Source organism: Pleurodeles waltl, chromosome 2_2 (assembly GCF_031143425.1).
Source record: "Pleurodeles waltl isolate 20211129_DDA chromosome 2_2, aPleWal1.hap1.20221129, whole genome shotgun sequence".
In the NCBI taxonomy this organism is placed as follows: Eukaryota; Metazoa; Chordata; class Amphibia; order Caudata; family Salamandridae; genus Pleurodeles; species Pleurodeles waltl.
This window is the reverse complement of record NC_090439.1, coordinates 293,743,118-293,761,203: the sequence shown is the minus strand read 5'-3', so window position 1 is coordinate 293,761,203 and position 18,086 is coordinate 293,743,118. Positions and strand designations below refer to the sequence as shown.

The 18,086-nt window shown below is 46.4% G+C and overlaps 1 protein-coding gene across 1 annotated transcript in view; it reads left to right on the top strand.

Annotated features, from left to right (window-relative positions):
• The window catches only part of MYO10 (myosin X), a 754,439-nt gene that overhangs the window by 481,087 nt on the left and 255,266 nt on the right, over nucleotides 1-18,086 (top strand). Inside the window, exons 22-24 of the mRNA XM_069219725.1 lie at nucleotides 1,769-1,875; nucleotides 2,947-3,180; nucleotides 3,630-3,675. Of these exons, the coding sequence (XP_069075826.1) occupies nucleotides 1,769-1,875; nucleotides 2,947-3,180; nucleotides 3,630-3,675 (387 nt within the window). The remainder of the gene's footprint in view (nucleotides 1-1,768; nucleotides 1,876-2,946; nucleotides 3,181-3,629; nucleotides 3,676-18,086) is intronic.

Genomic DNA, 18,086 nt, shown 5'->3' with positions numbered 1-18,086 from the left:
ATAAATTTACTTTTTAAAATGCTGCCACAAAGAAATTGCCAATGAGGTGAAACATGGCAGTAAATCTGTTCTGCATAACTGGTTGCAAAGTCTGCATTTTGAAATATCTTAACGGGTTAATGAACCTGCTGCAGAGATCTTTGTGTGCTAAATAAATCTCAGGGAATAATAATAATGGTAAGATAACCTTGAGGGTTAACGTATTTGCTGAAGAGATCTATGTTTTGTGTACTCCTAGTTTTGAATCAAAGTAGCATAGATTGTTAATATGTCTCCTGCAAAGCACATTATGTAACACGCAGATGACAAGTTTTTGTTTTAAGTAAATGAGTGGAGTGGGTTATTGCTTTTAATGCAGAGATCCTTTTGTTACATGCAGTTCATAAATTATCTGTGTCTTTTGTAACACATCCTGCACATTGATTTACACAATTGTCAATGTATACTGTGTAAGCGTGCTGTAAAGCGCTCTGAAACTCTGCATTGGAGTGAGAAGTGCTATAAAAGAAGTAAAACAAAAAGATATTTAAATTGCTATTTGTGTAAAATACTGGAAAAGACCAACACATCTGACATTACTACAGTGCATGCATATCTCTTACATGAAGGGACTGAAAACAGTCTAAAGCATACCTCTCTTAAGTACCTGTGAAGTGATAGAGTGTGGCCTTTGTTTCTCCTCCATTGAATTTAGGTGTGAGGCTCAAAGCTCCAACAAAAGGAGGCCTGATGGCCCCTTAAGTGTGGCCTTTGTTATGGGCTCAGCTGGATGTTGATAAGCCCCTCCCCGCCTACACATTGCTGCTTGAAACAAAAGTAGACAACATGCAGGCGCTGCTGAATGTGTCCCAGTTTTTTAAATTAACACTGGGATAAGTTTACCATATTTCTGTTGGGCCCAACCACTTTGCAGGGTAGGGTAGACGCTGCCTACCTGTGTGTACCCATGACTTGTGCCCCGATTCAGGAGATGGGCCTGGGCAAGCTCCAATTTCCATTAAAGCCAGTGCCATAAAGCACACGAGGGCCAAGGGCATTCGTTGTAGCACACGTCCGTGGGCCTGCCTTACATACTGTAGTACTTCTGCCCCGACTTAATCAAAGATTTAAAAACAAAATATATCTAGAATTTGGCTGCCCTCTATTTAGAGATCCCAAGGTGTCTACTGGCTTTGTGGCCAAACCTGAGTCCATCCACACAACAAATGCAAGAAGATATTAAGATTACCACTGAAGAAACCAAACTGGATAAACAAAAGAGCATAAACAGTACATAAGCCCACTTTAACTGTAATCAAGAATCGGGAGGGCGGGTTCCAAAAGGATTGTGCCCTGGGGCAGCAGGGCACTTAGACGGTCGGTAGGGTCACGGCAGCCAGTAAGCGATACATGTGATCCTACAACCTGGGGCTTAAATGCCTATTCCGGTGCCCCAGCCAGCCAATTAGACGACCCCCGCTGACTCTGGCCACCAATAGCTGTCCATCTTCGTTTCCCCAGACGGCACGCGAAATTCATACAAAAACAACCAGATTATGTTGGTGTGCCCTCTCCCCTGTGGCCAACCTCGGCCATTATGACGTGGCCCTGGTGAGCATAAGCAGATAGATTGCCAAGAAATCTGTGAAAGTGGTTGTCCTGATAGGGCAATCACAGCCGACGACATGGCTTCGTTTGAAGAAGATCAAGCCTTGTTGGGCGCCTGTTAAGTGTGAAATTTCTCTTTTGTAGCGCTGACATCTTTTCACTTAAACTTTTTTCTGTACAGGTTTTCATTCGAGAGTCACTAGAGCACAAACTGGAGAAGCAGCGCGAAGTGGAGGTCTACAGAGCAGCGATGATGATCCAAGCGCACATATTGGGCTATGTGGCAAGGTAAAGAGGAAGATGTGTCTTTAGGTTAAATTGAAAACTGCAGCCCTAAAGCCTGATTTTTGTCATGTTTCCCTACTCGAAACCCTTGAGTGATCTTAGGCAAATAACTTCATGCTTTTGTGCGTAATATGCCAGTACATACCCTTCAATTAACTGTCATTTAGAGGGTGTCACCCTTTTTTTCAATAGGATTGACTAACCTAAAGAGCAACATGATTCCGAATATTTGACTAGGGTGGCGCTCCGAAAACCTGCACCGCCCTCTTAAAATGCTCCATTCTACAGTCCCTTAAGTGGGGTCACTTACATTTCGGACTTCACCCTCACTCACATTCCGACAGGTACATTTCCAAAGTTGGGCTTTTAAAATTCTTAACTGTGAGAGAGGTTCAGCTTAATCACATGTGGCAGGGATAGATTGACGCTGCTCCTGTCTTGAAATCTCTGGTAAAGATACTATTTTTCAGGCGCAGAAGCCAGTGTCCTCTCCTGAACGGGGCGTCTGCACTCCCTTGTTTGATTAGACATCCGTAATGGGCAAGAGAGAGCAAACCCGAGCATGGCCAGTCGACACAATCATGACGTGTAATCGGCGTGAGGGGACCCGTGCATTATGCATGGGGAGCGGAGGTAGGACAGCCCATCTGTGGACCGTTCGCGCCATAAGTCAACAACGGACCGTTCAGTGCCGTTTGCATAATGAGCTGAAGCCTTTCATGTGCATATGAGGCCCGTCCACGTACAAGGGACAGCGAGCCTCGGGAAGGCTCCTGCATGACGTCCATCGACATCCTGCTGGGAGTAATTACTTTTCTGCTGCCGTGCGGCAGTGCCCCTGCCCCGCCTCTGATTTTAAAGGCCTCTCTCCCTGTCAAGGGAATGCTAAATGCTGCCCATTTGTTCCGCCGCCACTCAGCCTATGCAGGTCTCTTTTGTAGGGGTCTTGCCCTCTACTGAAGGCAGGGACGGGAGAGGAGACTTGTCACCCCGCCAGAGTGCGTGTTGAACTAGAGACGGCTGCCGGGGCAGGTGAGCGCGGGGCGATGTTTACCCCTGTCCTTCCCCTTGCAGGAAGCAGTACCGGAAGATCCTTCACCATGTGGTTGTGATCCAGAAGAACTGCCGCGCCGCCTTGTGCCGGAGGAAGTTCCTGCTGCTGCGGAGGTCAGCCATCACCTTCCAGAAGCAGCTGCGGGGCCAGGCCGCCCGACTCCTCTACAAACAGCTGCTGGAGGAGAGGCGGAGGGAAGAGGAAGAGAGGCGTCGAGAAGAGGAGGAGAGGCGGCGGAAGGAGGAAGAAGAAAGGTAGGGTATCCTGCTTGTGCACTCACCAATGAACTTAGAGCATTTACCTGTTATCCGGCAGACTGCCAAGGCGAGGCAAGTGCCTGCTGCAGAGATCTGTGTAACTCGCATGTTTGAATCACAGCATGGCTGACTCAGCTTTTCATTCTTAGGAGGACGATAAAAAGAACCCTTCTGTAGAGTGATAAATGAGGGTCACACTCGTTTATGGCACGCAATATTTAAATGGTTGTTGCTGTGGCTAATACTAACAGTAATTATTATTCTAACAGTAACCCTGAAAAATAATTATGCAGAATAAAACATGCTTTTCTCCGTCTTTGAATTATTTGCAATAAAAGAGAGACTATTAGAAGGTGTAACTAGTTACGCATGGAAGAACAGTACATTCCCACTCTATATTATTTTCTGTGACTTTTTTACTGTTTCATTTTTTTATTTTCTTTCAGAGAAAAAGAGCGATTGAGGCAAGAAGCTGAACTTCTGGCAAAGCAGGTAGAGCATAGCTTTCTAGTTGGATTTGTTTGCAGCAATGCTTTTATACTTTCCACACGCACGCCAAGAGGATGTTTTAGGATGCGCAAAAGCCACTGTCTTCTTAAAGCCTGCTTCATTTAGCTTAGCTGCTAGTATTTTGTGGTAGTGCTGTGTCTACCATTTTTAGGCAATTTGCTGTGCTTCCAATGATTGGTGGCTTATTGTAACAGTTTAGTTCAAGAAAGAGCTGAGCTGAGTAGCTCTTTTCAGAGCTGTTGACAGGATGGACGATTTACTGCTCATTGATCGGTTTGCCTTGGTTTATGGTGTAAAAGTCTTTTGTTTAGAACACGTCAGCTATGGTCTAGAATATGTGCGCTTATTATTTATACATTTTCTTATAAAGGGCGTAGCCCCTATTTACAAAATGTTAGTGGGACTGTTGTCTTGCCTGACATTTGCCTCATTGTACTGGATTCTCTTCCTATAGCACCGAAAATAGGTCCCTGACTGCCGTTTCAGTCTTGTGCCAACTTCAGACCCACTGGGACGGAGACTTGAGTTAATATATTAGCTCAGATTTTGAATAAGTCACTAAAACGCATTGCAGGGCTCTTGCTTGTAAGAAAAAATACCGTAGCTGCCAAAAATGTTCAAACCTGTACACCCTATCAGTGCTAACAAGCGGCCTAGGGTTTGCAAAAACAGCTCTTGTGCTCTGTGCATCTCTATGCACTACTGCTTGTCTGTTTGGGAGCATCACATTTTCTTGTTTATAGCTTACTGGTATTTGTTTTCTGTCAAACCCAGCTTCAGGAGCTTCTGCAGTAAGTAATTGCATTGAGGGCAGTCATTGCAGATCTGACACATTAATGAATTACAGAAAGTAATACATTTACCAATACCTGGCACTTCCGCTGTACATCTTACCTCGGATCAATCTCTTTTATACAACCTACCTTCCATGTGAAAACAACACGTTCTGTACTGGCAAGACTGCATTTTGTCATTCTGTGCATGATGCAGAGATCTGTGTGTAGCTTGCAAGTTACAGGTTTGAATTCAGGTGTGGGTGACTCCCCCTGTTCTTCGTATCTTGCAACTGATGCACACTAGCATGTGAAAAACAACAGCAGATGCTGCTCCCCGTTTTGAGAAGCATGCTTTTACTTCTTCAGAATGTGGTTGACTATAGTAATACCATTTAAAGGGACACAGTGAATGTGACCTTGCCCTCTCCTGGAGGATCACCTGCTTCCTCCTCAAGGTTCTCATGAGATACTGGATAGAAGGGAGGCTCTCTGCCCCTGGCTATGGACTTGGCTTTAGAGAACCCACGTTCCATTGTTTTGGATAATCCACCAGGTCGAGTGTACATTTTATCCCCAGTCTTTTCTACCCTCTTAGCCCTTAACCAGTGCTTAATTTGTGCTTGTTGTTTCTGGTGCTGAGCACCAGCAATTATTTTTGAGGGGCCGAGGCTTATTCTTCTGCCTCAAGCATTTACTGCGAGCAAAAGACACATATGGGAAAGACGGGGGAAGGGAAAAACGAAAAAGCGTCACAAAGGGAGAAAGTAGAAAGCTGCTAGAGTGAGCTGAAGGGGCAGGGAGTGGCTTTAAATGGATTGAAGAGGCCCGAGATGGCTTCAAGATTAAGCTGCCTCTTTATTCCATGTTCACACATTTTAATTGCAGCAGCTGCATGTTGAAGAGGAGGGCTTTGAGCACCGGCACAATTTTCCCTTTCCTTGGTACATGTGTTATGGGTAGTGTACTTTTGATTTCTTAAGGGCTCTTGTGCACCAATAAATAGTCACAATATGAACATCATTTGGGACACGAGGAGTCCCTCGTCAATTGTCACTAAAGCAGCGAGTCACAGCTCCTCTGGACATGCTCCGGTAGCTGTATTTCTCAGGTGCATTCTATATTCCTACCACAAATTGGATCGTCATAAAGTAAGAAGTGTGGAGGAAACAAGTCTGAAGCAAATGTGCCCTTAAGGAAATTTATTGTACTTCGAATTTTTTAAACATTGCTTGTCATCCTTCTCCGAGTCAGACTCTCGCCTGACAAACCCAATGACACACATCATTCTAGGTAGAAAAAGTGTTTTCCAGGTCAGACAGAAATAAAATCCGACCCAGTTGATGAAGGGGTCAGTGCTGTCTTAAAAGCTTCTTTAAAACCAACTGCAGAGAAAGATGTCAAGAACGCATTTGAATATTAAAAAATAACTGAAAAACCTCCTCTTCAAACACTACTCGAACTTGGAACCCACCATCTCATTAACACTCGTTTGTAAAAAATGTCCCTTCATCTCTCCTTATCTCCCCATTCTGTTTTTTTCCTGCCCACTCCTCTACCTTTTTTTTTCTTCAAACACCTCTCTTCCCCACATCTACCATCTGCTAACTTCCAGACTGCCTTCACAGATGGGTTGATTTGACTATTACTCTTCAGTTTCTCTCCTTTTCCATCAACCCTCCTTCTCTTTTGTCCTTCAAACATGGATTCCTGTGCCCATCAACAATTTTGCACTCCTTTCCTACTTACACTGTTCGTCTTCCGATCTCAGAACTTCTGTTGCTAGTTTAGGACACTTTTTGTTAAGTTACATAAAATGACCTGGAAAGGAGGTAAAGGTCCCTGAGAAGTGACTCTTGATGGCCATCCCATCTATTTTCCCAACATGAGATGCTGAGCGTTCTTAAAGCTCACATTTTCTGAACATGAGAATAAAGAAGGAATGTGAGATGGGAGCCCGGCTTGAAAAGGATGTTATAGCAGGAATCACAGCTATATTTTAGTCACAACAGACTAGATAGCGAATTTCATGCTATAGACTGATTAATCTTCTGAATCCACTTAAAAAAAAAACACATCAGGAACATCAAATCAAATATCAAACATTGCACTATACATGTAAAGAAATGGCTCCCTGTTGCAGTTACCCCCCACTTTTTGCCTGATACTGATGCTGACTTGACTGAGAAGTGTGCTGGGACCCTGCTGACCAGGCCCCAGCACCAGTGTTCTTTCACCTAAAATGTACCATTGATTCCACAATTGGCACACCCTGGCATCCAGATAAGTCCCTTGTAACTGGTACCTCTGGTACCAAGGGCCCTGATGCCAGGGAAGGTCTCTAAGGGCTGCAGCATGTGTTATGCCACCCTGGAGACCCCTCACTCAGCACAGACACACTGCTTACCAGCTTGTGTGTGCTAGTGAGAACAAAATGAGTATGTCGACATGGCACTCCCCTCAGGGTGCCATGCCAGCCTCTCACTGCCTATGCAGTATAGGTAAGACACCCCTCTAGCAGGCCTTACAGCCCTAAGGCAGGGTGCACTATACCATAGGTGAGGGTACCAGTGCATGAGCACTGTACCCCTACAGTGTCTAAGCAAAACCTTAGACATTGTAAGTGCAGGGTAGCCATAAGAGTATATGGTCTGGGAGTCTGTTTTACACGAACTCCACAGCACCATAATGGCTACACTGAAAACTGGGAAGTTTGGTATCAAACTTCTCAGCACAATAAATGCACACTGATGCCAGTGTACATTTTATTGTAAAATACACCACAGAGGGCACCTTAGAGGTGCCCCCTGAAACTTAACCGACTATCTGTGTAGGCTGACTGGTTCCAGCAGCCTGCCACCCTAGAGACATGTTGCTGGCCCCATGGGGAGAGTGCCTTTGTGACTCTGAGGCCAGTAACAAAGCCTGCACTGGGTGGAGATGCTAACACCTCCCCCAGGCAGGAGCTGTAACACCTGGCGGTGAGCCTCAAAGGCTCACCCCTTTGTCACAGCACAGCAGGGCACTCCAGCTTAGTGGAGTTGCCCGCCCCCTCCGGCCACGGCCCCCACTTTTGGCGGCAAGGCTGGAGGAAACAAAGAAAACAACAAGGAGGAGTCACGGGCCAGTCAGGACAGCCCCTAAGGTGTCCTGAGCTGAACTGATTCTAACTTTTAGAAATCCTCCATCTTGCAGATGGAGGATTCCCCCAATAGGATTAGGGATGTGACCCCCTCCCCTTGGGAGGAGGCACAAAGAGGGTGTACTCACCCTCAGGGCTAGTAGCCATTGGCTACTAACCCCCCAGACCTAAACACGCCCTTAAATTTAGTATTTAAGGGCTTCCCTGAACCTAAAGATTTAGATTCCTGCAACTACAAGAAGAAGGACTGCTGAGCTGAAAGACCCCTGCAAAGGAAGAACAGAAGACACCAACTGCCTTGGCCCCAGACTTACCGGCCTGTCTCCTGCCTTCCAAAGAAACCTGCTCCAGCGACGCTTTCCAAGGGACCAGCGACCTCTGAATCCTCTGAGGACTGCCCTGCTTCGAAAAAGACAAGAAACTCCAGAGGACAGCGGCACTGCTCCAAAAGAACTGCAACTTTGTTACAAGGAGCAGATTTAAAGACCCCTGCAACTCCCCGCAAGAAGCGTGAGACTTGCAACACTGCACCCGGCGACCCCGACTCGACTGGTGGAGAACAACCAACTCAGGGAGGACCCTCCGGCGACACTACGACTGTGAGTAACCAAAGTTGTTCCCCGTTAGCCCCCACAGCGACGCCTGCAGAGGGAATCCCCAGGCTCCCCCTGACCGCGACTGTCTAAACTCCATTTCCCGACGGCTGGAAAAGACCCTGCACCCGCAGCCCCCAGCCCCTAAAGAAACGGAACTTCTGTGCAGGAGTGACCCCCAGGAGGCCCTCTCCCTTGCCCAGGTGGTGGCTACCCTGAGGAGCCCCCCCCTTGCCTGCCTGCATCGCTGAAGAGACCCCTTGGTCTCCCATTGAAACCTGAAGGAAACCCGACGCGTGTTTGCACACTGCACCCGGCCGCCCCCGCGCTGCTGAGGGTGTACTTTCTGTGCTACTTTGTGTCCCCTCCGGTGCCCTACAAAACCCCCCTGGTCTGCCCTCCGAAGACGCGGGTACTTACCTGCTGGCAGACTGGAACCGGGGCACCCCCTTCTCTCCATTATAGCCTATGTGTTTTGGGCACCTCTTTGACCTTTGCACCTGACCGGCCCTGAGCTGCTGGTGTGATAACTTTGGGGTTGCTCTGAACCCCCAACGGTGGGCTACCTTGGACCAAAAAACTCAAACCTGTAAGTGACTTACTTACCTGTGAAAACTAACAATAACTTACCTCCCCCAGGAACTGTGAAAATTGCACTGTGTCCACTTTTAAAACAGCTTATTGTGTTTTATGTAAAAAGTATACATGCTAAAGTAATGATTCAAAGTTCCTAGAGTACTTACCTGCAATACCTTTCAAAAGAGCTATTACATGTAAAATTTGAACCTGTGGTTCTTAAAATAAACTAAGAAAAGATATTTTTCTATAACAAAACCTATTGGCTGGATTTGTCTCTGAGTGTGTGTACCTCATTTATTGTCTATGTGTATGTACAACAAATGCTTAACACTACTCCTTTGATAAGCCTACTGCTCGACCACACTAACTCAAAATAGAGCATTAGTATTATCTCTTTTTGCCACTATCTTACCTCTAAGGGGAACCCTTGGACTCTGTGCATGCTATTCCTTACTTTGAAATAGCACATACAGAGCCAACTTCCTACATTGGTGGATCAGCGGTGGGGTACAAGACTTTGCATTTGCTGGACTACTCAGCCAATACCTGATCACACGACAAATTCCAAAATTGTCATTAGAAATTGATTTTTGCAATTTGAAAAGTTTTCTAAATTCTTTAAAGTCCTGCTAGGGCCTTGTGTTAGTCCCTGTTAGCATTTCTTTTAGAGTTTAAAAGTTTGTAAAAGTTTGAATTAGATTTTAGAACTAGTTTTAGATTCTTAAAAGCATTCCAACTTTTAGAAGAATAATGTCTAGTACAGAGATGAATGTGGTGGAACTCAACACCACACCTTACCTCCATCTCCAGATGAAAGAGCTAAGGTCACTCTGTAACATAAGAAAAATAACAATGGGCTCCAGACCTACCAAAGTACAGCTCCAGGAGCTGTTGGCAGAGTATGATAGAGCCAACCCCTCTGTGGATAACACAGAGGAGGATGATAGTGAACTGGAGGAAGAATCCCCTCCACCAGTCCTATCTAGGGAGAACAGGGCTTCTCAAGCCCTGACTCCAAAAATAATAGTCAGAGATACTGGCTCCCTCACAGGAGGGTCCAGCCTCTCTGAAATCACTGAGGATAACTCCAGTGAAGAGGACATCCAGTTAGCCAGGATGGCCAAAAGATTGGCTTTGGAAAAACAGATCCTAGCCATAGAAAGGGAAAGACAAGAGATGGGCCTAGGACCCATCAATGGTGGCAGCAACATAACTAGGGTCAGAGATTCTCCTGACATGTTGAAAATCCCCAAAGGGATTGTAACTAAATATGAAGATGGTGATGACATCACCAAATGGTTCACAGCTTTTGAGAGGGCTTGTGAAACCAGAAAAGTGAACAAATCTCACTGGGGTGCTCTCCTTTGGGAAATGTTCACAGGACAGTGTAGGGATAGACTCCTCACACTCTCTAAAAAAGATGCAGAATCTTATGACCTCATGAAGGGTACCCTGATTGAGGGCTTTGGATTCTCCACTGAGGAGTATAGAATTAGATTCAGGGGGGCTCAAAAATCCTCGAGCCAGACCTGGGTTGATTATGTTGACTACTCAGTGAAAACACTGGATGGTTGGGTAACTGGAAATGAAGTGTATGACTATGTTGGGCTTTATAATTTGTTTATGAAAGAACACATTTTAAGTAACTGCTTCAATGAAAAGTTGCATCAGTATCTGGTAGACCTAGGTCCAATTTCTCCCCAAGAATTGGGAAAGAAGGCAGACCACTGGGTCAAGACTAGGGTAACCAAAACTTCCACTGGGGGTGACCAAAAGAAAGGGGTTACAAAGCCTCCCCAGGAGAAAGTGGGTGACACTAGAAACAAAGAAAAAGAGTCCCCTGTAGGCCCCCAAAAACCAGACCAGGTGGGTGGGCCCAGAGACACAACCCAAAACAAAGGTGGGTACCAGGGTAAGAGCTGGGATGCCACTAAGGCATGGTGCCATAACTGTAAACAGACAGGGCACCACACCAAGGACACTTCTTGTCCCAAAAACAAACCCCCTAGCAAAATCCCAGGGGTAACCAGTGTAGCCATTGGAGATGACTCCTCAGATGAGGAGGTCTTCATAGCCTTCAACTGGAAAAAGGGCCCAACAGGTGAGTTGGAGATTCCAGAGGGAAGTAGACACTTCCACCACCTACAGGTGAATGGAATCCCAGCCACTGCCCTGAGAGACACTTGTGCCAGTCACACTATTGTGCATGACAGGCTGGTGTTCTCAAACCAGTACATCCCAGGTGAGATGGCCAGAGTAAGAGTTAGCCCAGACAGGGTCACTGATAGGCCTGTGGCTTTTGTGCCCATAGAAGTGGGTGGGACTTTTAGCTGGAGAAGGGTGGTAGTCAGTACAGACCTCCCCCTTGATTGTCTCCTTGTAAATGACTACCCAGAGGTTAGTCAGAGCCCAAGAGAGGAACTGGTCCAGTGCCAGTCCTCTCCCAAGGATTCTGGAGTTCCTGCCTCTGCAGTAAATGCAAGTAGGCCCCAGAAGAAAAAGAAAAGAAAACAGTGCAGGAAGGGTGGACAACCTTTAGCCAAGGTTCCAGAAAGCCAAGGAGATTCTGCTCCAGTAGGGGAGAACTCCAAAAGTGGCACTGGTAAAGTCCAACCTGACCCACAAGAAGTCCTGGCTAGTCAGGCAACTGTTAAGCCTGAGTGGAGGGCTCCTCAGCTAACGGAAGAAAGAGTGGAAGAAGGGTGTTTACTACAAGATGTGGTAACCCCTCACTCTAATACAGCAGACAGGCACCCTGAACCCAAAGAAGCCTGTAACTTAGCCCCTTCCCTTGTAGGTGAAGAGCTAAAGGTGTGGTTCTGGGCACTGACAGCTGTCAGTGGCCTCTGCTGGGTGTTAGCCTTTATGGCTGCACTATCCTTGGCATGGTGATCTGACCCCATGCCACATAGCAAGTTAGGCCCCCTGACCCTGTTGGTCATGGTGGGGTTACTCCAGCTCTGGGTAACCTCTTTGGGTAAGCTAGGGGTGACCCTGGCTAAAATAAGACTAGCAGAGGTGGATACCTCTAACCCCAAAATAGAGAGAATGGGTGGAGACAAGAGGCAATTCAGACTAGGTCCTATCACTGTGGAAGTGGGTCAGTTCCCCAGAGGGAATGACCTGAGCAGGAGGATGTAAGGCAGAGTAGGCCCTGCAACAAACCAGCCTATTTCCTCTACTCTTCCTCGCCTCCCAGACTAGGAAGACTCTCCCAGCTTTGGCTGAGTCTCCTGGCCTGTGGGCTGGGGGGGGCTTGTGTAAAGAAATGGCTCCCTGTTGCAGTTACCCCCCACTTTTTTGCCTGATACTGATGCTGACTTGACTGAGAAGTGTGCTGGGACCCTGCTGACCAGGCCCCAGCACCAGTGTTCTTTCAACTAAAATGTACCATTGATTCCACAATTGGCACACCCTGGCATCCAGATAAGTCCCTTGTAACTGGTACCTCTGGTACCAAGGGCCCTGATGCCAGGGTAGGTCTCTAAGGGCTGCAGCATGTGTTATGCCACCCTGGAGACCCCTCACTCAGCACAGACACACTGCTTACCAGCTTGTGTGTGCTAGTGAGAACAACATGAGTAAGTCGACATGGCACTCCCCTCAGGGTGCCATGCCAGCCTCTCACTGCCTATGCAGTATAGGTAAGACACCCCTCTAGCAGGCCTTACAGCCCTAAGGCAGGGTGCACTATACCATAGGTGAGGGTACCAGTGCATGAGCACTGTACCCCTACAGTGTCTAAGCAAAACCTTAGACATTGTAAGTGCAGGGTAGCCATAAGAGTATATGGTCTGGGAGTCTGTTTTACACGAACTCCACAGCACCATAATGGCTACACTGAAAACTGGGAAGTTTGGCATCAAACTTCTCAGCACAATAAATGCACACTGATGCCAGTGTACATTTTATTGTAAAATATACCACAGAGGGCACCTTAGAGGTGCCCCCTGAAACTTAACCGACTATCTGTGTAGGCTGACTGGTTCCAGCAGCCTGCCACCCTAGAGACATGTTGCTGGCCCCATGGGGAGAGTGCCTTTGTCACTCTGAGGCCAGTAACAAAGCCTGCACTGGGTGGAGATGCTAACACCTCCCCCAGGCAGGAGCTGTAACACCTGGCGGTGAGCCTCAAAGGCTCACCCCTTTGTCACAGCACAGCAGGGCCCTCCAGCTTAGTGGAGTTGCCCGCCCCCTCCGGCCACGGCCCCCACTTTTGGCGGCAAGGCTGGAGGAAACAAAGAAAACAACAAGGAGGAGTCACGGGCCAGTCAGGACAGCCCCTAAGGTGTCCTGAGCTGAAGTGACTCTAACTTTTAGAAATCCTCCATCTTGCAGATGGAGGATTCCCCCAATAGGATTAGGGATGTGACCCCCTCCCCTAGGGAGGAGGCACAAAGAGGGTGTACTCACCCTCAGGGCTAGTAGCCATTGGCTACTAACCCCCCAGACCTAAACACGCCCTTAAATTTAGTATTTAAGGGCTTCCCTGAACCTAAAGATTTAGATTCCTGCAACTACAAGAAGAAGGACTGCTGAGCTGAAAGACCCCTGCAGAGGAAGAACAGAAGACACCAACTGCCTTGGCCCCAGACTTACCGGCCTGTCTCCTGCCTTCCAAAGAAACCTGCTCCAGCGACGCTTTCCAAGGGACCAGCGACCTCTGAATCCTCTGAGGACTGCCCTGCTTCGAAAAAGACAAGAAACTCCCGAGGACAGCGGCACTGCTCCAAAAGAACTGCAACTTTGTTACAAGGAGCAGATTTAAAGACCCCTGCAACTCCCCGCAAGAAGCGTGAGACTTGCAACACTGCACCCGGCGACCCCGACTCGACTGGTGGAGAACCAACACCTCAGGGAGGACCATCTGGCGACTCCGAGACCGTGAGTAACCAAAGTTGTCCCCCCTGAGCCCTCACAGCGACGCCTGCAGAGGGAATCCCCAGGCTCCCCCTGACCGCGACTGTCTAAACTCCATTTCCCGACGGCTGGAAAAGACCCTGCACCCGCAGCCCCCAGCCCCTAAAGAAACGGAACTTCTGTGCAGGAGTGACCCCCAGGAGGCCCTCTCCCTTGCCCAGGTGGTGGCTACCCCGAGGAGCCCCCCCCTTGCCTGCCTGCATCGCTGAAGAGACCCCTTGGTCTCCCATTGAAACCTGATGGAAACCCGACGCGTGTTTGCACACTGCACCCGGTCGCCCCCGCGCTGCTGAGGGTGTACTTTCTGTGCTACTTTGTGTCCCCCCCTGTGCCCTACAAAACCACCCTGGTCTGCCCTCCGAAGACGCGGGTACTTACCTGCTGGCAGACTGGAACCGGGGCACCCCCTTCTCTCCATTATAGCCTATGTGTTTTGGGCACCTCTTTGACCTTTGCACCTGACCGGCCCTGAGCTGCTGGTGTGATAACTTTGGGGTTGCTCTGAACCCCCAACGGTGGGCTACCTTGGACCAAAAAACTCAAACCTGTAAGTGACTTACTTACCTGTGAAAACTAACAATAACTTACCTCCCCCAGGAACTGTGAAAATTGCACTGTGTCCACTTTTAAAACAGCTTATTGTGTTTTATGTAAAAAGTATACATGCTAAAGTAATGATTCAAAGTTCCTAGAGTACTTACCTGCAATACCTTTCAAAAGAGCTATTACATGTAAAATTTGAACCTGTGGTTCTTAAAATAAACTAAGAAAAGATATTTTTCTATAACAAAACCTATTGGCTGGATTTGTCTCTGAGTGTGTGTACCTCATTTATTGTCTATGTGTATGTACAACAAATGCTTAACACTACTCCTTTGATAAGCCTACTGCTCGACCACACTACCACAAAATAGAGCATTAGTATTATCTCTTTTTGCCACTATCTTACCTCTAAGGGGAACCCTTGGACTCTGAGCATGCTATTCCTTACTTTGAAATAGCACATACAGAGCCAACTTCCTACAATACATCATTATAAAGCCAATGAAGACACACCATGATCATTGTGACCATTAATAACCACACCAGTTTATTAGGAAGGTAAAAAGTTTATTTCCCTATATTAACAATGCTTAATTCATGAATAGTAATCTCAAACTCAATTGATACATGTAAAGAAACAATAAAGGCTGATTGAATTGGCAAATGAACCTAAGCTTAATAAACGCAATGAGAATTATTATTTCACTAGAGAATACACAAAACAATAGCAATAGAATCTGAGCAAGAGAAATTGAATACATTAAATCAACAAATGAAAAGTCAATGAGCATTCATGAGTATGAGAGTAACGCCTGACTAGCCACTAATTAACATTAACATGTTGGGCTTCATGTGAAAGATTTAGTAACATGAATTTAGAAAACATCTAGCTATGGCGCTATCAAAACAGCAGCAATATTAAAATATTAGCAGTTGGTACCTAGAAAACAAAAGACAAATAACAATGCACAGATCTCTCATAATTACCTAAACCTAAGGTAATCAGCAACAACTTCTACTTCTATCAGGAGGACAGCAGCGTCCGCATCACTGGTGGGTGACCGCAGCAAGACCGGTCAGACCTCAACCAGAGATACAATTACTCACCCTTCATATGGCAAGTTATACATGAAAGACCCAATGCAAGCCAATTTCTTGCGTCAGAGAATATAACATCCTCCGGACGTATTTATTTCAATTCATAAACATAACAAATGTTTTGTTTTCCACATACATACCACAATAAGTATAGTACAGTATAGTGTTCACATGGGCATATCTAATACATCAAATATCCTAGCAAATACTCCACATCTAATACATGAATACTTTACATTTCATATCAGACTAAGGAGTCATGATTGACCATCCCTCAGGCCCCTATGGTGCTGACTGATTCAATTGACTTAATTGACTTGGACCCAGGACAACACCCTGCTAGTCTCTCCTTAAGTTGCCTTCTACAAGGTGAACTCACTTACCCCTCAAGACAAAGGGAGCTTAGACCAGCATAACAGCTGTACCCCCCCACCCCCCCAAAACAACCATACCAAAGCTACCCAATACAGGGATTCCCCTAGCACCCATTTGGAGGTGGGCCTTGGCCAACCGGGCCATACCTTGGTTCCTAAACCAGCCTACCATCCCCCGTATCCCCAGGGCCGTGTAATGGAGTACCCTGGCTGGCTATGGACAATCGCGGTAGCGAGCTTCCCCAGCCTTCCAGTAGTGACCGCAGTACCCCGGCCCCGGATTGAGCTAAATGCTTAAACAATCCAATTCCATCATGAATTTGCCTACGCATATTCTTTATGCCCAGTTTGTCTACCTGATTAAGTCGCCAAACATGACTCCTCCTCCACCAAAAATAATTATTGAACGTACCCCCCAGTGCACTTAACACAGGGATGGGGGTGGGGGGAGGAAGCACTCCGGTGCTTGAGCAGGCAAAGGGCGGCATTAACGATCGTCAGGGAGACCCAGGCAGCAATGTATAATCTGGGCAGTATTGCCAGCTACTTAACCTGTCCTGATGTCCCTGAGGACCCCTGGGCAACCCCTCCACAGATGGGAGCAACAAAAGGTTGCTCCCCGTGGGAGGGAGGGAAATTCAAAAGGTGGCCACCGTTGGCCACTGCCCCTGCCCATTCCAATCCAGCCCACACCTGTCTCCAGTGTCTGCGACCTGGCAGCGTGACCCCTTGTCCAGGACAGAAACAGGAAAAAAGTGATGGTTTAGAATTTGGACTATAAAATTACTAAACCATCAGAGTATTAGTTCAGTATTGAACAGACATAGTAAACTCAGAAACAAATAAAGTACCAGAATGTCAGTAGACTGACTGGCAAAGCATGAAGTGTCAAAGTGACAGATCACACCAAATACACAAAGTGAAGTCTTTGGAAACCACGAAAGTAATGCCTAAGTGACAAATGACAACTGACAATAAACTAAAGTTACTAAACATTTTCATTGGACAAAAACATCACGTGAAGAAAGAACATCCAATTACAAACTCATCAGATTTTAAAATTGCATAAAATGTTAGCTTTAAGAACACTCACTGGCTTCTGCTCCTCCTGCATAATTCAAACTTTTACGAAATGTATCTTGCACACTTCCTTCTCCGGCTGCATCTGTGGGCCCTTTTGTTTGGCATCTTCCAGATTTGCTTCTACTAGACAGTGGTTACAAAGATGTGGAAACATTTCTCGTTGCACCATTGCCCTCAAAAGAAATACATGAGTTAGAAACATAACTACAGACAAATATGCAAATTTAATGAATGAAGTCTGTTAAATAAGGGACGTGAAAGTATACAAGTGTTTCAACAGTAGGAACACCAAGTGTTAGATAAGTCTGCACTGTGGTCTTGTCTGATTGAGGTCCAGTAGAGAAATAGAAACACTCATATTATTTCAGCATTTGTTTTAGCAGAACACATGTTCTTAAAGAGATATAGGGCCTGATTCTAACTTTGGAGGACGGTGTTAAACCGTCCCAAAAGTGGCGGATATACCACCTACCGTATTACGAGTCCATTATATCCTATGGAACTCGTAATACGGTAGGTGGTATATCCGCCACTTTTGGGACGGTTTAACACCGTCCTCCAAAGTTAGAATCAGGCCCATAATATTTTCCATTACAGTGTTAGTATTTTTTTTAAATAAAACATGTGCAGGCCTTCCACTTGATGGTGGCCAATCAAAAAGGCACTTTCTGTGTTAACCTTAATTTTTATAGTCAAATTATTTCACCAATCAGTATGATTATATAAAAGACAATTATTCATGCTGTTTTTCGGCTCTCACAAGGGCTTGTTCTATTTAACAGTGTTCCTAGGGGCCTGGGCTGTCTGGGAAGGGTCTTTAGCATTTGATATTCACCCTGCAGTCAAAACAACGTGGCTGGGCCCAGGAGGGATAGGTTTTGTGCAATGTGCTCAAAGATGGCGTATGGCACACTTGTTTGCCTATTTGGACCCAGATACTCTCTCTTACTCCGGCGGTAGTAGATGATGTGCAGATAGCAAGAATACCATTTCACTTCAAGCTCCAGTCTGTAAAAAGGTAAATAAAAACCACTCTTACAACTATAACAGTCAGAGTTGTAACCGTTGGGTTAATGCTGTAGAAGAATCTGGGTGCTGATGTGGGTGGAAAACATGCGCTGCCTGGTGGCCTTTTTTAACCAACACCTTATATGGTAACCACAGGAGTTTCATCTCAGATCACCGGCCAGGATACACCAATGGAAACACAGCACCCATTCTGTTTAGTGCAACTCTCTACTTTTACTCACTCTACCTGTTTCAGCGTTTGCTTTCAATGTCTCACAGG